This window comes from Notechis scutatus, chromosome 2, assembly GCF_049901735.1.
Source record: "Notechis scutatus isolate UNSWTSFEM ecotype Mainland chromosome 2, rNotScu1.2, whole genome shotgun sequence".
In the NCBI taxonomy this organism is placed as follows: domain Eukaryota; kingdom Metazoa; phylum Chordata; class Lepidosauria; order Squamata; family Elapidae; genus Notechis; species Notechis scutatus.
Genome location: NC_142010.1, coordinates 103349775 through 103374245, shown reverse-complemented (window position 1 = coordinate 103374245; position 24471 = coordinate 103349775). Strand labels below are relative to the sequence as shown.

At 37.1% G+C, this 24471-nt stretch overlaps 1 protein-coding gene across 1 annotated transcript in view; it reads left to right on the top strand.

Moving 5' to 3' along the window:
* SHISA6 (shisa family member 6) overlaps positions 1–24471 on the top strand; it is a 379433-nt gene that overhangs the window by 66720 nt on the left and 288242 nt on the right. Inside the window, exon 4 of the mRNA XM_087955657.1 lies at positions 2658–2753. Coding sequence (XP_087811783.1) covers positions 2658–2753 — 96 coding nt within the window. The remainder of the gene's footprint in view (positions 1–2657; positions 2754–24471) is intronic.

Here is a 24471-nt window from a genome sequence, read left to right as displayed (position 1 = left end):
AGCATAATAAAATAATATACAGCGCAGTGTACAAACATAAAAGCAACCACGGCTTACATCTTTTCTACAGATTATCTATCACGTTCCTTTCTATAGACTGTAATGCTTTTCTTTTTATTGCAAATGTAAATATTATCTTAGCTCTTCAGAGCACCTATTTGTTCGCCTGTAGCAGAGGCAAGCAATATTCTGGTAGTAAGTAGTCAAAGGACAAGCTTTTTTTCTGTATGAGGATGTGATCATGATACCTATATAGGATTTCTTGGGATCTGATGTGAAATATAGATATTTTTTGTTGTTGAACTACAGTCTCATAGCTAAATTATTTCAGATCAGGTTGATCAGGTACAGTAAACCCTCTGTCCACCAAGAGAAAGGTCAGATATTAGATCATCAGAAAAGTTGTGGAGGAGGGCTTGAGGTTGACAGTGCAATTCTTGAAAGCTTGGAAGTTCATAGCCTCCAGGGGATCCCAGATTTGTCCATGCTGATCTCTGGCTTGACACATTAAAGAACCATATGCTAGACCTTGGTTTTGCCTCAGAGCAGATGTTAGAATCTGTGGATATGGAGAGCTTTATACTCAGACCTTTTCAATGGTCAGATTGTTTCCTGGATCAGCTATCCAAAGTCTTTACTGGGGAAATGGGCCGATCTCATGCATTTGGATGAATTCCAGTGGACATTTGGGGAGTGTTCTAGCAAGCCACTGCCTCTCTTGTTCGTTGTTTCCTAGGCAGCATCTATTCCTCTCATTCTCCTCATTCAACCACATATTCCACTATAGGTTAGCTGCTGATTAAAAGATGACTTGGGCTCTTGAGATAATTGTTCCTAAGTAGCATCTGTTTGCCAAGCCCAGATGTTTCCTTGGTTTACTGAGTAGATATGGAAGGTGAAGTGTCAGAAGCAGTGCCTAGAGCATTAGAGGAACAAGATGAAAAGTGAATCTAACTGAAGCCATGTACAAGCTCAAGTATAATAAGGAAGATAAAGTTGTGTTTCCTTAATTATCATTATCATCATGCTGTTAGCTGGCTGTATCTTGTTTAGAGTGAGCAATTTCTTTTGGAGAATAATGTAAAGCAGGGGTCCCAGGCTGTGGCCCACCTCCAGGCCTTGAGCCATTCGGAACCAGACTGCGGAAGTGGTGCACATCCCAGTTGTGTGAACAGGGGGTGAGTTTGCATGGTCCATTTATGCAAGTGGCGAGTGCATGTATCCTCTGCTTACACAAATAGAGCTGCGTGTACACACATGCTTGCTCACCGCTTGCACGGAACCATCTTCTTTCCCCCACCCCACACCCCTGCTGGTCTGCAAAGCCAAAAAAGGTTGGGGAACTCTGATGTACAGCATTCACTTGGTAGCTATGACCATTCTGCACAGCGTAGTTGCCCAAAGTCATCAGTGGTGATCACCAGAGCAACATCTTGTCATATTAGCTGGGTCTCCTTTTGTCCTGTGGCTCCCAATGAAATGGTGTTTTCTAGTATGATTCTACACTTGTAGGCTAGATTCACTCTCATCCTGGATTCTAAGTAGGGTGAGATCTGGGAGGTAGTCAATGCCTCATTTCATGTGGTGGTGCTTCCTACAGCCTTAATGAGCCTGTAGTGTGGTTCCTTCTCAGGCCAACCTTCTCCATTCCAGAGGCAACATATATGATACAAATATCTTGGAACAAACTGTTGATGATCCCCTACTTCCATAAAATATGGGGGGCCTTTGGGCTCAGTTTTTAAGTGTTTTTAAAAATTCTATACAGCCTTTAGATGGCTTGGTGCTAAAGTAATTACAGAAAACTTTCTCCATTCTTCTGTCTGGTACATATATCTTCAGATAAAAAACTTGTAGTCCACAAAATAAGAGGAGACTGTAGCCAGGGGTGGCTTTTCTTGTTAATGACTCTGCTTTAAAACAGTCTTCCCATGGAGATCACCCCTATATAAATGATCTTTCAGAAAATTTTTAATACAGAGATCTTCCAGAGCTTTGGCAGGCTCATAGGTGGTTCATAGTAGGTTGCTGGCCTATTGACCTCTTTGCTGTTGAATTGTTGTTGTTTTTCACTGAATAGTATTATTGTAAATTTGTTCCTTTGTTTCTGCCTTGTGTTGACTCCTGATATCTGCTTCGATGCACCTCTGCAGGGATTTTTTGGCACATTTTAGAAGTGGTTTGACATTGCCTTCTTTCTAAGGCTGAGAATGACTGGTCATCTAACTCATTTTGTGCCTACGATGGGCTGGAGCTGATAGTCTCCCAGTTTCTTTCAGGGTGCTTTAACCACTACACCAAATTGGTTCTCTTAATGTTTTTGTACAATGGATATTTTAATTGTACTGTTCTGTTGCATGCCACTGAGCATCTAACATAGTTAGTAGTGGGATAGAAACCTATTTATTTATTCCACTAACATTCTACTTTTCATTCAAGAGCACTATGCATTATGCTCCCTCTTCCTGTTTTTCTCTAGAACATCAATCCTGTGACGTAGCACGGATCAATTGGACAAATAAATAAATATTAAATAAATTCTGTTCTGCAGGCATTGTGTAATGCTGTAGCTTTCTTTTTGCATTCTTTTTGCTTCGAAATGGAATTATGGTTGAGCTGCATAAAATGATGCACTATTTCTCATCTTTCTTTGGCAGGTCATTATGGAAAGGATATTTATCGAAGTGGAGGTCCAGATTTCCATAATTTCATCTCTTCTGGGTTTGTCACATTAGGAAGAGGACACAACAAGGGTACAGTGGAAACTATTTTTTGTTGAATAGAAAATACATGCTTGAGAACAATCTCTCACTTGAACGTTTTTTTATGTATGACATCAGATAACAGTATTTGTGTGGAAAATCATAGGCTTATGCCAGAATAGAGTACTGCAAGTTCAATAAAGTATTAACAGTGGCCTTTTAAATCCTATGGAAGGAGACATGGAATGAGCATCTGGAGAAGGTTCCAGAATGGCAGAAAGACAGGTTGACTGAGTTACATGAATGGAAACCTCCTGTCTTGCTACCATTTGCCAAAAAACCAGAAAGATACATAAAGTTACTATGGGATAAAATGGTGACACCACTCCCAAAGTGGGATGCCGCTATTAGAATATGGAGCATTTGACTTAAAACTATATACATGTACATATATTTACCCCTTTGGTGTGCTTATAGCATACCTAGAGTGGGGGTCTAATCTAATAAAAACACCTCCTTTACCTACTGAAAAAAGTAGGAATTGCACAATAAGACAAAAAGCTCACAATTCCCATAAGTATGTTATGCAAACATATAAGTTTGCAAACAAGCCCAAAGGTACTTCCAAGTAATTCAATTAAGCCTGGGAGTGGGACTGACCTATACCTTCTTTGGATTTCAGCAGAAAGCAATTTGGTGATCGGTCTGGCTAAAGATCATGGGAATTTCATTTTGTTGTGCCTAGATTTATTCCCACTTGGAATATGTTGCTTCTTGGTGCTCATACATGAATCTTGAGAACCTTCTGTGTTTTATTTGTTCTTTGCTTATTGTACGTTGGAATCTGGACTGCATAAACTTATCTGTAGAGTGAAAATGGATTTGTGGTCCTGCCACATAGTGGCTCACTGAACTGAATCACTTTTGCATCTCGTCTAGATTTTTCTCTCCAAAATTTGTGTGAGATTCTAAAAGAGATGCTTATTATTGATTGTGCCATAAAGCTATTGGTCATATTATCCACAATTTCTATTGAATTTGCCTCAGCATATTCAGTATAACAAATATTTAAATATTTATCCTTCCCACACATATAATATTGTAAGCATTTTATAAAGTGATTTCCTTAAGGGTCATATATTTTTGTCTGCCTACCTAATCTGTGAGGCGTGTGTGTGTGTGTATGTGTGTGTGTGTGTGTCCAAGTGAGAGAGAGAATGCATGCAACTCATTATTGTAAAAATCTGAAAAACATGTCAATATCCATATCCTGCCCTGTGTATGGTCTGTGTAACATAATGTATATGCAGTACAATGCTGGATGTGGTGATGTGGTGATGTAATAGCAAATGATATATACCATAACCATCTAGCAATTATGATGACCCTCATAACTGTTATACGAGAACGTCTTGCTACCCAAACCAGGATGGTTCTTTAAAAATCACTCTGGTGTCTATTTGGGTGAATTTCTAATGAAGCATATATCAAGACCTTTTTTATTTACAGGGGGATGGAGTTGTGTACATTTTGTTGCTTTCAGACTGTTGAAGAATGAGCCAATTTTCTAGAAAGACTTGAGGGGAAAGAGGGAAAGTCCTAGTAGAGATGGACCACTCATTGGATCTGATATACAGATTCCAAGCTAGCTAACCATCAAGTCTTTTTGGGGATCCACCTCATTCTATGGCACACTAGTGCATTAAAGGGCAGGCTCAAGCCACCTTGATGACACAACATTGTTCCTTGCTGACTTACTTGTAGATTGTTGAACATTTATATCATGTATTTGGAGATACACTTCTATTTCTATAGAAACACTGTATTGTATGTGAAGGCATATTGTTTCATATATCCATTCTTGTTGATGTTTCCATGGATGTTCATCATTTGCAAGTTGTAAAACAAAAACAACCAACTCCCCTTTCATGCTCTGATTTTTATTTTGCTGTTTAACCAATGAAAGAAAAGCTTTCTTTATAAATGTCATCCAAAGCAGTGTGAGTTCTGTGGAACTGTCACAGAAAAAAACATTATATGTGTGTATTGTCTGTGTTTTCTGTGTTCAAATAAAGTTTATTGAGGTGGAGGCATAGCCCGTAGGATTGTGTTGTCCTGTGGTGTAGGATGAAATACAGAAGAAAGCATACAAAATGGGAGGGGAAGTAGATACAATGTATGGACAAAGAACATTCAAGAAAAAAAAAGCCTATAATCTTTTCTGAATTACCCTTTTCAGGTTTTTCTAATTCAATCAAACAAGGGAACTTGCTGGCAGAAAATCACAAACTGAGACATTCCAATGGAGTCTAAAAAAGCAGAAACAAATTCAGAAGCATCTTTTCTTTTTTCCCAAATATTTTGGTTTGTTTATTGCCAGATATTTACATTTTTACCAAAATCAATCAGCTTAAGGGGATTTTTGTTTTAAAGATGCATGCCTAGTAGGTGGGGCAGAAAGGCAGGGGGAAGACAGATTTAAACAAAAAATGTTAATGGCCATGAGCAATATAGGGAAATAATCAACAAACTTTTGCTATTGAGCTTTATCTGATATTTCATATTTTACTATTTCATTACTATAGGAACCTTTCTGGAATTGATTTCCCCTGCCCCAGTTTCATCCTGGTTGAACTTTTTAGAGTAATAGAATTAATTGTAGTTATTATTTCCAAACTTTGTGTTAGAAAATTGATTTTCACCAATTATCCTGGCCAATGAAGAAAGCTTGAAAAATTATATTTACAGAGGTATGAATAAAAGAGATTGACTTATCTTTTAAAAAAAAACAAAAAGGACTGAATGTGTTCATTCTGAAGTAGATGATACCATTCACTTTAATTGTCATCCACATAGTTGATTCTGGATCCAAATCACAATACGTGTTATTTATTTCCTTGAGGATTCAGTTCATATATTTCACTGCAAGAAGACAAACTCTTGCATAAAAATCTCACATGGCAGCTTTACATTCTGTGTCTCCTTGCTGTGAGGATGGTCATTTAGCTGAGCTGTTTGAGTGATTTCAAGTAAACAGCCATCTTTGGTGAACTCCCTAAAGAAACCTAGGGATGCTGGAAACAGAATACAATACTATGGGATATTTTTAGTTCCATTTACTCAATTGATTTAAAATGTGTGCTGTATATGTGCATTAAAAATATGGAAAGTAAGATGTAAGGGGGAGTTGAAGAAGATACATCTCAGGACATTGGAAATTGCTCTTTTTCTTCTTCTCATTAGGACTGACACAGATGTACTGTCTTGCTTGCAGAGTATGTATGGTGTTCCAAACTGCTGTACTTTTTGAACATAGCCTTGAGATAGAGGTGGTTATGTTGCCAAACTAACTACGGCTTCAGGAAATAAGCATTATTGCAATTAACTATAAAAATTCCACCATAAAAATACAGCATGAAATTATGCCTTTATCGTGTGTGTGTGTGTGTGTGTGTGTGTGTGTGTGTAGATAGATAGATAGATAGATAGATAGATAGATAGATAGATAGATAGAAAGAATTAATGTGTCTGTGATGCTAGGATACTAATGTTGTCCTCCTTCATGTCTTCTGTGATGTAGTTACCCTGTTAGAATTGAATAGCAATTCTGGATGGAGATTCTGGGTTAGGAAAACTGGTTTTATGGCATGTTCCCTATTGTGAATACGAAAGAGGTAGACTGAGGTCAATGATGTGGAACAGAATGAACTAAAATGATTTATGCCTCTGATGTGAGACCCTGCAGGACCAGTCATTGCAGTCATCATTCCAGCCTATCAAATATTGTGAAGTGTATTCTTTAAATATGAGATAGGAATATGTTTGAGCTTAGACAAAATAAAAGTGGAAGGTCTCCCTGCAACAGGATATTTTTCTGGGGTGCTGAAAGGTAGAGCAATGGGTTTGGATATTTACGAACAAAAAAGCTGTGCATTATGTCCCATTGTGTTTTTTCAGGTGGCTGGCACTGCTGTCATTCTCTGGAGTATGAAACTAGATGAATTGAAGGATAATTTAGAAGTGATCATCTTGCTCTGTTCAAGATGATTACAATATATATGGAGGTGGTAGCATAGTGTAAGCAGTTAACTCATATGGCAATGGAATGTACAGATAGATACATGACTCATTTTATTTATTTGTATTATTACTTATTTATGAAATTTGTTTGCCACCTATCTCACTGCAGTTCACCACAGCTTACAAATAATGCTCTTTTATTTCAATCATTGATCAACACATACAATAGAGAGAATAGCAACATATAGTTACAGAGTTCATCTGTATACAGTCATTTTATGTATGAAGCATGCTTTCATAAATTTGTTTCTAGGCATCATTTCTAGCAAGAATTGTATGATGTGTGTATGTATGTGTGTGCGTGTGTCTTCTTTTTGAAGTTTTAATTAAATGTGAGATTTTCAAATTGTAGTACTGCTTGGTATAAACTGTGTAATAGCACTTCAGCTGTTGATTAAATCTCATAAACATCACATAAGTGGATAAGATATAGAATAAACCAGAACCTGGAATCCAATAAGTAGAATGTGAACACCCTTCTTAAGCTTAAAATAGTAATATTCCTGAGATATTTAGCTACAGTAAAGCCTAATAAAGCACCATATTTCTGTTTCTTTAGATGATAGTATCCCTTATGTATTGGTGAATCACTTCTCCAAATATATCACAGATTTCAGCATATTTATGATAATGTACCTCTTTTCCATTATTTTTACTCAAGTGGACCAATAGTTTACTTAGAGCATTACAAGGCCAAACCCAGGGGGAGGAGAATGTTCTGCCAGAATTTTAGAACACTGGCTTTAAACCCTCATCTCAATCATATATGATTTGTTTCAGCCCTATAAGGCATGCCAGACTAAGAAGAAGGCACCAGATAGATCTAAAGCTTATTTTATTAGAAAGCTATAGTATCAGAATCTAGGAGAATCTATGGTCTTGCTTTTCTCCTCATTTTATCTGGATGTGCAAATGGGATGGGGTGGGGCTGTCTGAGGTGTTTTTTTGTAAAGCATTTTCTTGGTCTGGGCTCAAACCTTATTTATCAGATTGTTACCTTAGTAATGGGTCATCTTTTAAGGTCATCCTGTATACTGACCACAGTTTCTAATTTTATTCAAAACACATTATTATCCTTATAAGACGTTCCTTAGCAATTCATTCTTTTGTGTGATTAAAGTAGACAAATAGATAGATACAATAAATAGACAGACAGACAGACAATACATATATACACACATGTAGATACTATTTGAGCTATTATGTAGATAATATTTGAGCCATAAAATTTGCCATAACTACTTTTAAAGTCAAAAATACATATTGGCACCTGGTGTGTACAACAATTTAATTATAGCTAATATGCTCCTGATATCCTTACATTTCTGACTTTCAGGCCACATTCAGACCTAAAACAAATCATATTTTCTCATTATGGACAGGGTGTTGTGCTTGTCTTTTTATGTCTTCTTCTTGTCCTTTTCTTCTGCATGCTGATTGGGACTTTCCATTTTCAGTAGAAAGGGAAGGAAATGCATATATATCTCTTCAAATGGAAAGGAATTGTTGTGTTCTATTATCTCTGGTTGGCATTTCAATCTTTGCCTTATGCTTGTGACTGAATTAAAAAAAATACAAATTACTCAAAGTAAAGTCAGTGGTTGATACAAATTAAACATATAATTACCCATATAATTTAAGAACATTAGAGTCATGACCTCTGTCCTAAAAGATTAAAAGCAGTAATGGATAATATTGGAATAGTACCATTTCAATTAATTGCAGAACAAAAAAAGTGAGCTTGTCTTCTGCATGCCAAGCTAAAGGCAAGTTACTAGCTATATACTTTGTTTGGCCTTATGTCCAATAACTTCTCAACTTTTGCAGGTCAAGGCCAAGAGCAAAAAAACCAAATTGATTGGAATGCTTTTACACAGTTTCAGGCTTTTCTCTAAGTCACTACAATGCATCTCAAAAGATTTTCAACCTTTTCTTTTGAAGCCAAAGGTGAGGGTTGGATAGAAGAGTAAACTTGATTTCTGATACAATTTGACCTAATGACAAAAATCAGCTTCTATATACTTCTCTCTCTTATATGGCCCAAAGTTTTAAACTCTGTGTTTCTTTCTTATACTTTTATTCTGTAATAGGCTTGGAACCACCATTTTCTCAGACTTTTTTTTTGTTCTAATTAGCTGCAAATTGTTTACAAAATGGCCCTCTCTGTTTCCCAACATCCCATTTCCTATCTTCCCAGTTTTCTCCTTGATACCTGGTTGTTGAAAACCTGGGTTGGTAGCTCATAAAATATGCAGGTTTGATGCATAAATATATTTATAACCAGAAACATGGCCTGGTATGATAATAACTTGCTATTTGAAGAACCTCTTCTCTGGTTGGTGTCTTTATATGATCTCTGTATATCTCTGTCTTGTTCATGGTCAATACACTGATTGTTGACAAAAGAGAGCTGCTTGGTTTCACATATTTAAATGGTCATAATTTTGTTTGGTTTGTTCATTTGCCATTGGGAGTATCTTGGTTTTTGAAGATTCATTCCACAAAAATGGTGCAAGTCCTCAGTAGATAATTATTTCCTCATGCTTTAATTCTGTATAATTTTTAAATTGCTCTTAATTTGCTTTAATGGCTTTTGTTGTTATTGTTTTGGCTATTTATCTGCATATGTTGTGTTTTATTATTTTTAACTGTGAGAAGAATCCAGAGTCAAGGGGGCTTGTGCAAGATGGGTGGCTATATAGATAGAGCAAATCAGTAAATATTGTAAACAAATTAATTAACATTCTTTTATTTCAAATGGCTTTTTATGATCAAAATAAATCTTAACATTCAAATCAGAAACTATAATGTGACTGAAAATCAAATAAGATGTTTCTCACATTTCATGTATCTTTTCCTTAGGAAACAGATTTATGTAAGTTACATTAGAACTACAGCATTCCTAGATTACTATACATAAGTTGTAAACAAGACAGGAAAAACAGGAGGACATATGACAAGAGTACACTTGCAGACTGAGTATTTTTTTGTTCTCTGTGTTTGTGTGAACATAATGTCTTCGAAATTCTTTTTGAGTTTTCAGCAGAGAGGCTAGATGATGAACATAAGGATGTCGCTCTTATGTTGTTTCTCTAGCACCATTTGTTCCAGCAAAATAAAAGAATCATGCATGATGAAATGTAAGTGTATTAGATATTGCATGTAATTTTAAGTTATTGGTATACTCTCATGGTTATGCTGGATACACATACTCTGTAATGTTTAGTACATAGAGGTTAATTTGCTGAATTATTGGCTTGGATAGCATCCAAACTAGAAATTTGATGGGTGAATAAATTCCTGAAAACTACAGGCTGCTGTACCTTACATAGTCTTGTTTTCCTTTCATATTGCTGAGTGCTCTCCATGGTTCTGCTGCTTCCATATCTTTAATCTTTAAATAATGCTGCAAATGATCTTCTAGGTTCAGTGCTAGCCTCTTTTCTGTTGCATATTTGAAATAAAATATATCTTCTCATCAGGTTTGTGCATACTTATGTCATTGTAAGTTTCCAGTTATCACTGATGAAAACCCACTCCATATGAATATAAGATAGACCTGTCAGGTCTCAGATCTTTCAAGAAATGCAATTAAGATCTCCCCACTGTGCCACTTCATCAAATGCCCATGTCCTCAACTGATTTGGCCAGATTGAGAAAGGAAACTTGGAAGGGGCAACTCTTCATAGGAGAAGCTACAGTTTCCAATAAACAGGCAGTGCAAAGAACCATCGATTTTGGCATACAGATTCCAATGCAGGCTAGAGTGCTTATGTTTGCATTCATTGTCAGCTTGTAACAGCTAACACAGCTGACTTTAGTTCACGTTGGTTTCATTTAGCACACTTTTTGAATTTAGTTTCAAGAAATTCTTCACACAAAAGTATTGTTACAAAGAGTTGCTTGGACACAAAGAAGTAATTGATTTCTTTGTAATCGTCATAGACCAGCAAAAGGAGGGCAGAGGCAGGATTTGATGAATATTTTACAAAGGCACCAGAAGAATGCTTGAAGCAAGAGATATATTCTCATTACATGGAAAACGCTGATACAGACAGAAGGAACCCAGAAAATATATGTCAGCTTTACATTTTTCCCATGTTACCGTGTTTCTCCAACAATACGGCCTCCACCAATAGGAAGGCCCAGCATGATTTCTAGGCATGAGGTGAAATTAAGCCCCACCCCCAAAATTTAGGCCTATTTAAACCATGTGTTTCCCCGCCATTTCTCACATCGTTCGTTAGAACTACACGAGATGAAGAGAAATGGGGGGGAAGGGCGGGGGGTGGGGGGGAGAAAACTTGCCTTTAGGACTGCCCTGCAGGTAGCCTAGGCTAGAATACCCTGATCTACCGATAGAACATCAGCCGATAGAAGCTCCCCGAAGGCAGAGTCCCCAGCTGCTTCAGGGCATGGCGTGGCTGCCCATGTCCCCTCACCTTTAGGCAGTCTCTTTCGGGCGATGGAAGCTCCCCAAGTGCAGTCACCAGCCACTTCGATTGGCTGGTAGAAGTGGCCTTGGGGTGAGCGCACACACACACTCCCCTCGCCGCGAGGCGACATGGGCAGCCACGCCACGTCCTGAAGCAGCTGGGGACTCTGCCTTCGGGCAGCTTTCATCGGCCGATAGAAGCAGCCTCGTGGCAAGGGGAGTGTGTGTGTGGCCGCTTCTACCAGCCGATCGAAGTGGCTGGTGACTGCACTTGGGGAGCTTCCATCTCCCTAAAGACACTGCCTAATGGCGAGGCAGCCATGCTACGCCCTGAAGCAGCTGGAGACTCTGCCTTCGGGGAGCTTTCATTGGCCAATAGAAGCAGCTTCGCGGCGAGGTACGTGCGTATGGGCCACTCTAGGTGGGGGAGGAAATTAAGTCACCCCCAAAAAAACGGCCTAGCCATTTTTTGGGGGGTCAAAAAAAAATAAGGCCTGGCCTTATTTTGTGAGAAACATGGTATTAGTAATAAGAGACTTAATCAATGCAACTTTTTACATATATGTTTTCTGCAGATTTCATAAGTGTTATTTTTAACGTGAAAGTTTCTTGAAACCACATAGCACACATCTGAAAATAGCAAAAGCCATCAAGCACTATCATTACTGCAGTTGAATTCTATAAAATAGAGTTGAGAGACACATAAAACATGACAGGGTTTTGTTAAACAGTTTTCTATCTTTATTTTATAGAGTTGCTTTTTTAAAAAAAAAATCCTATTAAAAGAGAGAATTGATTTTGTAGAGTTGGAGATGAAATCAAATTGTTTATTGTGTTAACTCTGCAATTAGCTATTTGAATCTGACAAAATTTTGTTCTGATCATAACTTTCCTTGGCAAATGATTGAGTAATGGACTTCTTCTTGAAAAATTAGCTTTACAATTGAAGCATAGGTGGTTAAGGTTTTGAATGACAGCTGGTAATAAGAGAGGAGAAAAGGCTGTACTGGCCATTAAGGTTGATAAGAATATGTAATTGTAATCTGAAGATGGGGTAGAGAGAAATTTGAGGAGTATTTGAGAGCATTGAGAGCCAGTTAAGGTGCTAGGCTACAAGTCAGGAGACTCTGAGTTCTAGTCCCACCTTAAGCTCCCTCTCCCCCCCCCCACCGCTCCCCCCCCTCTCTCTCTCATGTTGTGGCAAAAATAGGTGGAGGAAGTAATATTAGGTCTGTTAACTGGCTTGAATTATTTTAAAAAATAATAAAGGCAGGAAATGAATATAAGTATCTAAATGAGTTCCTTGGATTTCATACATTAAGGAAAAATCTACGATTATAACTACTATTTTCAAATGATACATACAAACTATATTTAAAATGTTGAAAGATAAGTTATAAGGTACATGAAGAGATTTCCTGCATAAAAAGAGATATAAATTTCATTTAAGCAGTATGTTTATTTTTAGAATTCACCATTACTCATAAGTAAGTTTTACAAATAAGCTTGTTGCTTGGATGAAGATATTAGCATAAAAGTACAATAGGCATAGTTTTCTAAAATATACCACTAAAATAATTATAAGACAGACATCATATTTATTTTATTGATTCAGGGAAAGTCTACATGGATTATTTTTCTAAAATATCAGGATGTTCTATAAAGATAATAGTGTGCATTGAGAAAGTTGGCTATATTTGGATAGAATGTTCTAGTGGATATTGGAAAGTTCTTGAGTGTTCATACATTGTAATCTTTCTTACCTGCAACTATGAACCCAGAATACATTTTATTAAAGTTCAAATACTTAGTGCCCTCAAAGACTACGAAGTTTACTCCTTGTTACCTGTACCATATAGAACGGATTAGGAAATCCGCTCCAGAGGCAGTAGGAAGGTGAATTATTTTTACTGACAGCAGCTCTTGTAAGTTAGGGAGTGGTCCGTCTGAGCCTCTTCCACATATTTTCTGCCCGTTGTGGACTTAATATGTTGTTGCTTTGGTGTCAGATCTTACATATTTCCATCAAAATAATCTTCAACGTTCTCTACACTCCTTTTCCATAAGAGTGCTCCGTCTATGTTCAAAAATTATCTAAACAGGCCTGTGTATGCAGTGTTACATGACACAATTCCTCTCCACCGGTGGTTCTTAGCTCTCTGTAAAGCAATTTAAAATACATATTTACCACTCTTTCATAAGAAGAATAAACCTATCTTTTAAAGCAGTTTGACTTAACATGGAGGAAGGTGCAACTTATAAGTGGAGGCTGATTTCTGTCACTCTGTACAGTCACCCAAATCTTGTCAGCTGTAATGTAGGGTCTGGTACAAGGAGTGTTTCCCTCCTGCCACATTGTGCCCATCAGCTCTAACAGCTTTAGGGACTGGAAAGATGGCAAGAGAAGGGGAGTTGCCTCTTTACTCAAAAACTCTCCAATTCCCTAAGTCAATCCAGAAGATTGGAGGCTTGAGGATTTTGAAGGGGATCCAACAGTGGTCTCATTTCTGCCTCTTTCTCTGGCCCCAACTATCATAAGTGGAATGTTTACCACCAGATGGTGATATTTGTTGATGCAGGAGGGAAACAAAAGCATAGCAACTTATCAATCGCTTTCGCTAATGTGCCCTGCAGAGAGTTAATAATGCACTATTTCATAAAGACATTACTCAATGTAATTCATGCCTTACTCACCTCTTGGTTGAATAAGCTCTCCATGAGGTTGGCCTTGAAGACTATTTGAAAGCTACACTGGCACGGACTTCAATGGGACAGATGATTTGCAGGCTGTCTGTTTGGGAGCTACACTGACTGTGTGATTCAAAGGCTGGTTGTCAACTTTAAAGCCCTTCATGGTTCAGGACATAGATATCTGCAGGACTGCCTTCTCGCATTAAGTTCCAGCAAACTCTCTTGGTGATCTCTAATAACTCCTCCCTTCTTGTCTTCAGAAAACAGGAAAAACGTCCTTACTTCACCAAGCTAGGGGAGTGGGTTGTTATGATTATCTCTCTGGATGATGGATTGGCTTGCATTGATTTTAATCATTATTCCTACTTTTATGTGGCTAGACCACATGGTATATTGTTTTAAACTGGTCTGTTTTTAATTTGAATGTTGATTGCTTGGAGTTGTCTGTAAACTTTAAGTAAATCTTGTTTAGTGACTACAATTTGGTTAATAAGTGAAGAAGTCGCTAAATGAAACTGTGACCTTGTTTACAATTGTACTTCAGCTCTTCTCTGCTTCACAAACTTGTGAAGGTTTTCCTTTTTTCTTTTTCATTACCATTACTTTTTCATTAACATAGTAATTGTAAATGATAACTGTCTGAGCCAATCAGTAAAGAAGGACATCCTGTAAATAAAATGTATCTTACAGCAGGATGGGGATCAGTAGCAAGAGCAACATTTGCATCAGTCTACATTTTTGCCAGTTTAAAGATTACTGCAGAGCATTTGGGAGATGTTTACATTTGATTCTGATAAATTATTCAAAAACCATGTGGAAATAGGAAGACAAAGTGATAGATCAAATTCTGTATCATTATAAAATACAGAAGCCCAGCCTCAGTTCCACATGTGGAGAATCTCCTGACATGATTTGACTACTTGAGATGAAGACCATTTCAACCAAAAATGGGTGCTGGATTTATCTGTTACTTATTTAATAAAACAAACATTTTAGAAAATTACTCAGATATCAATACAACATGAGGCAGCAACAAGAAGAATGGAAATTATTGAACTAAAATATGACTCAAATGTATAAAGTTCCACCTGGATTGGGAAAAAATTAAGATCAGACTGTACCTTAACATAGCAAAACAGAGAAAGATAGGTAATTAATACACAGTTACTAGGATACAACATAGGCTGTCATCAGTTTTCTCCTCTTTTCCCCTAAATTAACCTTGCACATCCCTTTCGTTCTGAAATTTCCCCTTCCCCCCAAGTCAAATTTGGGAATGCATGGATAGTTATAGAAATTAGACAAATCCAGTAACATCCATTCTGTGAAAGTCCAGAAAAGTGGGTTGCAATCAGAGTGATTGTATTTCAACTCTCTGAAAAATATTCTGCTTTGATCTGTGGTGATTTTGGTATAATATTGTAGTCATTTTGCATCCTGTGTTTTTTCTATAGCTTTAAATTCATTCACTATTGGATTTACTAATTTGTGTAATATTTACTATTACTAATATTTGATATTAGTATAATATTTTAAAGCTATACTGGAGCTTTTGTGCAATTCTCAAAATAAAGAAATATTTCTGTCTAACACATAGATTACTTCTGTCCAAATGTCTTATTTCTAACATTTTAATAGAATGATACATGTAGAAATCCTTGAAGATTATATTCAGCCTGCATTTTAAATGAATCAGATGTATACTTGTAAGACTAACTTGCAAATTGGAATGGTTTATTTTTCACTTTCCTTTTTTCTTCATAATCTGTATAAGTATTACTGTTCAAGAATTATCCAGCCAATTCTATAGCTAGATTCTCAACTGTGGGAGTAACCTATCTATATTTACATTGGTCACACTGACTAGTTCGTATTCAAGAATATGAATGGAGAAATTATTAAACCTGCTATATGACCCTTCCTCTCTCCCTCCCTCCCTCCCTGCCTGCCTCTTTTTATCATTCAACTCTTTCCAAATTTCTAACTGTCTACATCAGGACTGTCAAATTCCCGGCCTGTGGGCTGGATGTGTCACACACTGGTCACACCCATGCCCAGTTTGGTGAAGGAGGGGAAAGTCCCAATACATCATGTGACACCACTGTGATGATGTGAGCTTGACACTCCTAGCTAGATAGACGAACTTTGCACATACCATTTCAGCCTGAAATCACAAAAGACATTTTATGCACAATTTTGCAAGCCTTCAATCTCCAAACTCCAGAAAATGTGGAATACGTCTCATGGCATGGCAAGGCAAGGCAAAGCAAGGCAAGGCGAAAGGAAGGAAGGAAGGAGGGAGGGAGGGAAGGAAGGAAGGAAGGAAGGAAGGAAGGAAGGAAGGAAGGAAGGAAGATTGACATGTTTTCTACCAAGCCTCATTTAGACTCTCTCTTGGCCACATTATTTAGGTAACTAACCATGATAATTGCCAAACAAATCTCATCCCATTGTACTTGTCTCATGCTCTATATTTTTTACCATGACTTGATCAAGTCACTTCTACAACATTCTCAAAATTCACATACATTTTTGAAGAGCACAAATTAAAGGAGCCAGTCTACTACTTTGTCCTTCTTTGGTCTCACCATTCACTTCCCTGCATTGGCCAGCTTCTCAGCTACTGCTGCATCTCTCTAAAGATTAGTTTGGTCTCTACAGCTGTACTAAAGGGGTCTATGAAACCATGTTCTGAAGAGAATATCAGTTTCTGTCTGCTGAATGGCTTTTTATGTAGTAAAACTGAAAGGGGGAAATTTTCTCAGACCATCTGCCTCTAAAAACATAGAACCAGAAAGACAGCTGGCTGAAGAGGAAGAGTTACATTAGGAGTGGAAATAACTACTACAGGATAGTTATTTCCACTCCTAATGTATTATTTTTCCAGTTCCAATATATGTCCTCTGGAATCTCTGGAATCCATGTGTTAACCATAATCCAATTTCTGTATTTTCTTTTTCCACTTTCCTAACTCTATATATGTATGTGTGCAAATAAACTTCTTTGACAGCTTAACCAATTCTATTTCCTGTTGAAAAACTGAGGAAAGAGAAGGAAAAATGTTTCCATTATGGATTCTGATGCAATTGTTTTGAAACTTAGAACATCTGACTTCTATTACCATTTATCCAATAGAGTTATGCTTTATGTTTCCACTTCAGAATAATCTACTATTCTTCATACTTGCCTCATATAAAGTTTTTCTAGATGAATTTTACATATGGATAGTCACTTGATATGTAGAATCCCAATACTTTAATAAATTAAGTGTTTTCATGAATTCATATTCAGTCATTCTGAAAGATAATGTAACAGAAAAGTTGTTTCACAACTCTCCATTTTTTTATCAGAGAAACAGTACCATTTTTGCTTATGAAATGCCTGACATCAAGAAGCAGTAGAAGTAGCTCATAATGTTATGAATATTAAGGAAACTATCTGATACTGGCAGAGAGGCAGCAGTAGCTACTATATAGTAGATTCTAGGTTTTGGCAATTGTGATTTGAGAGAAGCATCTCAGAGATGCTAAATAACAATGAGTGGGAATCAGTCTGGTAGTGGAAACAGGTTTTGGGCAAAGGTAGGCACTGAACACAGAAAATAAATTGGCAAACAGGTGATGACTTGCTAAGTCAGGAAAAAAAGAAATAGCAGAAGCTCTCTGGTTGAGACTGGCTCTGGAGATATCATTTCAAGATATGATTTGTTGGCTGGTGGTCTTTGCAAGATGTCAGGGAAGCCAAGGCCTGAAAAGTTAGTACTACAACAAGGCCAACTCTGCACGTCTATTCAAAAGAAGCTTAGTATCCTTGAACCTATGATAAGAGTGGGCAGTGATTTTTCCAATGTGAATTTATGAGGGCCTGGATATTGATACAGCATTCTTTACAACAAGATAGATTTGGCAAACAAAGCAGTTGATGCTCACAAATCTAGTCTTGAATGCTGCTTTTTACATGACCACAGCAATATGGTTAAGCTGCTAGCCCACCAGCTACCTACCTGCTATCTAATTCATGCCATTCTGATTTCCATTGCCATGAAATAGAGATTCATATAAGAGAGTCCTTTATATTCTTTTTGCCTTTATATTCCTTCCCTCCCTCTTTACTCACCAATCTCAACGTTGTTGGCTCCAAGTTCTATCCACTGCACCATGATGGCGTGCATTCAGTTCTGGGTGTTCCCAATAGCCAATGGGAATATGACCCAGCAATTTCCCCTTCCCTCTTAGCAGTGAAGAATTGGAGGTAGGTTGGTTCGTTGGGGATGGATGTGGGCAAATCCTTGAACCCAGGTCAAAATGCCATGAAATCCACCACTATGAGTAGAAAACCTTAAAATGCTGAAAGGTTAATCACGAGAATAGTGATAGGTTAAGATATTGTTAAAAATGGTATTTGGTAAACTCATACCTTACTTATGTCATTCATCATAATTTGTTGAGTTTTGAGAAATAATGGCATGCACTTTCTCTATTTTGTGGTCCAGAAGCTTATCTTTGCTGCTAGATTTTCTAGCCTCTGTGAAACCTGTCTGATGATGTCTTTTCAGATGCATCATTGGGCTGCTAGTCCTGGAATGTCTCTAGCGCTTCTGTTTTTCGCAATGCATCAGTGCATATAAATAGCATAAATGAGATATATTAATGGTTCTAATGGCCCTAGTGATGCTGCCACTTTCCCTGCCCAACCTCTGTGTAGAAATGTTGTTTACAATTAAACTTAATGCTGCCTTCATGGTTTTTGCAAAAGATGGCATTGATGACTTTGCAGTTTGTCTGAAGGATGTTTTGAGGTTTGTCAAAACGTCTCTCATAACCACCTCTCTTCCACCTTATTCATAGATAGAAACACATTAGCTTTACTTTGGGATTATTGCTGTTCTTGAATTGGTAGCAGCACTAGCCCTACTGCTGTTATCTTTTTCTTTCTCTTCTTCCTTTTTTTCTCAGAATACTCCATCTTTTGACTACCAGTGTCAAATATTTAATGTTAGGGTAAGAAAAAATGTCATTTTTTTCCACATGACCATAGTCAGACATTACTTTACCCCTATCTAAAGCCTCTACCTCACCTCTTTTCTTATTGAAGACATTAGTACTATGATTAATGATTGACAGGTACATCGTCAAGACAGCTAAACCAGGCCAGAACATGATGAGAAATGAAGCTGCCTTATTTACTAACAAATTCATTCAGCACCTATCAGCAGGCATGGAAGGACATTGTTTACAAAAACAAAGAGAAAAAATAGATACCAAACAATTGAGTAATATTTTCAATACAAACATACATACAAAGCAGAACCTTGAAGTTAATGTTATTCTGAATACATAAGAATACTTGGGGTTATTAAGTAAAGTGCTAATTGTGAAACCAAATTACCATTTAAAAACAATGCAGGATTGGAATATGTTGTGAAAGGAAGGGTAGAAGAGAAAGGATTAAAAGAATGAAAAGATGGAGCAAACTGCCTGAAAGAAAATCAAGTGAAAATGCAAATGAAAATTGTTGGTTATCTGAAAGAAAATTACTTTCACATGTAGAGAATCTAGCAAATTGGAGAAAGATTAAAAAAAAACAACACTATTTACAGGTCCCCATTTTACTTCCAGTAAGTTAAAATCATCCTGCATCACCCTGTGCTGTGTTTGAATTTAGGATTTATTGTTCACATCGACTCAGAGCATAACACCAATAAATATTTTTTTTTTATCAAATGACCATATGAAAATATATTTAAATATAATGTGAAATTTCATGTATATTTGTTTCTTTAAGAATACAATGCAATGGGCTTATACATGAACAGCTCACTGATAATGTATACATTATAAATGCAAATAAAGAAATTTATCTAACTCATATATTTTGATGCTACAAATAGCCCCACAGCCAGACTGATTTTAATGGCATGAGAAATTTAAGGGCTTTAAATTATCAGGTTTATGTAGCCACTTTAAGTTTTACATACCAATAAATAAATATTTATGTTCTCTTCACCTGCCCACATTCTTTTGCCCACAAAAGAAAATTGCGACATTTGTTACAGTGAATAAAGCATTCATTAATCTGAATGCAAAGAAATCTAATTGGTACACAGCTGGGTAAGCCCTGATGGCTTATGAAAAAGCCACCAAAGTCTAAATTGTTGTATTTTTTGTAAATAACCCAAGGCCATGTAGTTCTGCATTGATGCGTACCTGCACATTTAAAAGAATTTGACCCCTTTTCAGTGTATTTAGACTATGACTACCAGAAGCTCCAGCTAAGCATTGCTGGTGTAGAATTCTGGCATTTGTAGTATCAACACATCCAGAGGACAGCAAATTCCAGGAGGGCCCTTTAAGTCATATCTTGTTCATAGGTGGATTTTCTTATTGCTTATGCATCCATTTCAAACTGATGAAGGCTTTTACACAGTGGTGGGCTGCAACCAGTTTAACAACTGGTGTGGTGAGCACGCGGAGCGCTGTAAATGAAGCATTTAGAAGCTCAGCTGCTTACCTTCCAAGTCAGCAATGGTAAGTAGAAGAGCGAGGAGGGGAAAATCAGCTCTGTCACGCAATTGAGATGAGCTAGAAAGCAGGAAATAAAGGACAGGGGCGGGTGGGCAGGGCCAGCTGATAGTCGGAACTACCGGTTTGCCTGAACCACTCCAAACCAGCAGCAGCCCACCACTGCTTTTACATTGAAAGAGCTGTGGTGGCACAGTGGTTAGAATGCAGTACTGCAGGCCACTTCTGCTGACTGCCGGCTACCTGCAATTTGGCAGTTCGAATCTCACTCAGCCTTCCATCCTTTCAAGGAGGGTAAAATGAGGACCCAGATTGTTGGGGGCAATAGGCTAACTCTTAGAGAGGGCTGTAAAGCACCGTGAAGCAGTATGTAAGTCTAAGTGCTATTGTTATTATAAGATACCATGCAGGTATTATTGAGGACTCTTTCTTGGAAAGGCTACATGACTTTGCTTTGTAACTGACTTTAAAGGGGAAAACTGAACTGCCTAAACTTGTACCAGAGGTGGTATTCAGCAGGTTCTGACCAGTTCTGGAGAACCAGTAGTGGAAATTTTGAGTAGTTCGGAGAACCGGCAAAAACTGCCTCTGACTGGCCCTGACCCCATCTATTCTCTGCCTCCCGAGTCTCAGCTGATCAGCTGGGTCTTCTTTGGTTGCCCTTTGCAGGAGAATGGAGCTGGAAAGCAGGTTAGTGGGGTGGGGAGGAATGGGATTTTGTAGTAACCTTCCCCCTGAAGTGGGGTGGGAATGGAGATTTTACAGTATCTTTCCTCTGCCACGCCCACCAAGTCACATTACTCCCAGCAAGCTACGCCCACAGAACCGGTAGTAAAAAAAAATTGAATCCCACCACTGACTTGTACCACTGTTACACATGTAAACAGGGAGCTCCTCTGACATTCAGAAAAATTATCTCTTTCAATATTAATTAGGTCACATTTAGTCAAAAAAATTGGCATGTTATTTTACCATCTATATCTCATTTCGTTTCTGGGTACCGCTTTTTACCTGTAAAGCATGTTATGAGAAATTCTGTAATCTCAAACAAAGGGATAAAAAAAACAACCTCCAAAACTGCTTCTCGGTCCTTTTTTTTTTTTTAACCCATAACTCTATTAGACTGTATTCCAAATTTTATAGGAATACAAGTGGTCCTCAATTTATGACCATAATTGAGCCCAAAATTTCCAGTGTTAAGCAAGGCAGTTGTTAAGGGAGTTTTGTTCCATTTTACAACCTTTTTGACACAGTTGTTAAATGAAGCACTGCTACTTAACTGCATGTTAAGTGAATCATGCAGATGTTAAGTGAATCTGGCTTCCCCAATTGACTTTCCTTGTCAGAGGCCTGCTGGAAAGGTTACAAATGGTGATCATATGATCCCGGGACAGTGCAACTCTCATAAATGCATGCCAGTTGCCAAGCACCTGAATTTTGATCAAGTGACTGTGGGGATGCTGCAAGTCATTTATTTATTTATTTATTTATTTATTTATTTATTTATTTATTTATTTATTTATTTATTTATTTATTTATTCATTCATTCATTCATTCATTCATTCATTCATTCAAGTGATTATAAGATAACAGGTATAAGTATAAACATAGTTATGAATACATGAAATGGATACATATAAGAAAAATAAAAAGAAGCAATAGGACAGGAATGGTAGAAATGTTGGTGCGCTTATGCACGCCCCCTACAGTGGCTTACCTTGAGTTTGCATCTATTGTGTGCTCTTGTATTGTTATGGTTGAAGCTGAAGTATTCAGCTTCAAACATAACATGAAGTATAAGTGTAAAGACCAGTCATAAGTTAGTTTTCTATAATAGTATATGGCCTCACGGTAGCATGTGGTTTGATATTCAAGAAAGCAAGAGCATACAAACACGTTACATCTAAATATGTGCAAAGCAACATGGACAGCTTTTTTTAAAAAAATAGTTATGTCCATCTGCTTAATCAAATGAAAATATTGTGATGAATTATTTCTTTTCAGGGTTCCATCCCCATTAACTTCAATGAGGGGAAAATATCTACAAAAGCCTGTTGGCTTTATAGGCAAGAAGCCTCAATCTCTGTTTCTGGGAAAAAATAGTGTCAGCAATTCCAAATCCATCTCAGGTAAATGCCCTGGCACGGTCCCTTTTCAATTTTTTCTTCCAAATCTGCATCCCAGGTAGGTGTATCTTGCTAACAACTTCCATTCTTCCCTCATCCAGTAGCAATAGAATTAGGATTGCACTGTTGAAGCATATTTATTAGTCAATTAAAATTCATACAATTCCTTGATTAAGATTGCAGGTGACAGTCCTTTTAAAAAGAAAATGAGGGGTCGTGCTTGGAGAAGTGAGGGTATGGCATGATGAATTATCCAGGGAAGAGATACATTATCCTTCTGAAGCAACCTTTCTTAGGGATAGATGGATCTGTCTGTTATTTGTCTGTGACAACTTCTTATGTGCTCATTCTTTTTTCATTGTCTCTTTCTGTTTCCACATTAATTTGCAAACTAAGAAAGCAAGTATGAAAATTCACATTGAAATATGAATTTTGAACACATATTTATACAAAATGCATATTTTTGATGCTGCAGAAGTATACATTATTACTTAGAACTGCCCGGGAATTATTTCTTGGTAAGTGTATTCAAGGACTTTGGCATAAATATATTGTCGCATTTTTAAATGTTGACACATTTTAAATGCATTTATTTGGTTACTAATTTATGCATTTATATTCCCTTTTAAGAGTAATTTCATGACAGCTCCAGCAATAATTTATCTTTAATGAGCACAAGTTAAAATTGGGGGGAAATGCAATCAACATTTTTGAATGGCCTGTGCAGATTTGACTAAACGTGGCCAAGTAACAGTCATTCAAACTTATTTTAAATAGTCTTAGTTCTCAGGACACATTTATTATTGTTGTTGCTAGTCACACAGTAAGCCAGATGTTTAGATTGGATTTGGCATTTTTATCCACACATTAAGTCCTTGTCAAGGACCTGGGCTACACAGATATTGATGTTTGATGGTGTTAAAGGAATTGTCACAAGATGTAAGCTTTTCCAAAACTACCTTTGCAATTGACTGATAATGATTTTGTCAATGCTGATGGTGTTCGAAGTGGTGTTCCAGATGTTGTTATTAGTCAATTGAATAAAAATCAAATAACAATAAATAAATAACTAATATATAAAGTTCTGAGGAAAGAAAAAAGAAAACAATCAAAGCATGCCTTCATAAATGCACCTACATACCTAAAATTCTATGTATTTCAATAAATTGACATATTTCCTTTGAACCATTCATAGCTTATATACACTGATAAGTAATTCATTTGAAAGCTGTTCATCACATTATCTCTGTAGTCCATTGAGTATTTGGAGCCATATATTTATCCTTCCAATGCTGAAGTGTAAGTCTTTTAGCTATAAGTGAAATATGGAAAATCTGTTTGGCTGTCAGTTTCCATGTTCAGGTGAGAATATTAAACCTTAACTCAAAGTTGACTTAAGACATGTTATGGCTGTCTCCCAAACTGTAGTTTAAATAAAGCATGAATTTTGTTGCATCTCTAGCAACATGACAATTAATGGTAAAGATTGGAAATTTATTGTTTCTGTGCTTGATGATGAATTATCGATCAATTGGATCTAGAAAATTTCATTGCTTATTCCACAAGGCAAAATATATTTCAGTAGAAACATAAAGAAGGGAATAGCTGTAATTTTGCCTCGTATAGCTGGTATCCTACTGAAAGCCTCCTCCTGCTGTGCTAGAAAGTGCAAGAAAGTTTCTGAAAGGAAAAATAGTCATCCCTGTGGTAGACTATTTGGAAGCCTTCCCTGTGCATCATCAGAATCACGGCCACCCCTGGCAAACCCCCCGCCCCCGGCTAAAGGTTAACAATTATAATGGTTTTGGGATTGCTGCAGTTTTGTCATACGCTTTTTCTGAACATAAATGACAACCATTTAATATTCTTTCAAGTGATGCCTCACTTGAATGTAATAAAGTAGACTTTTCTGGAAG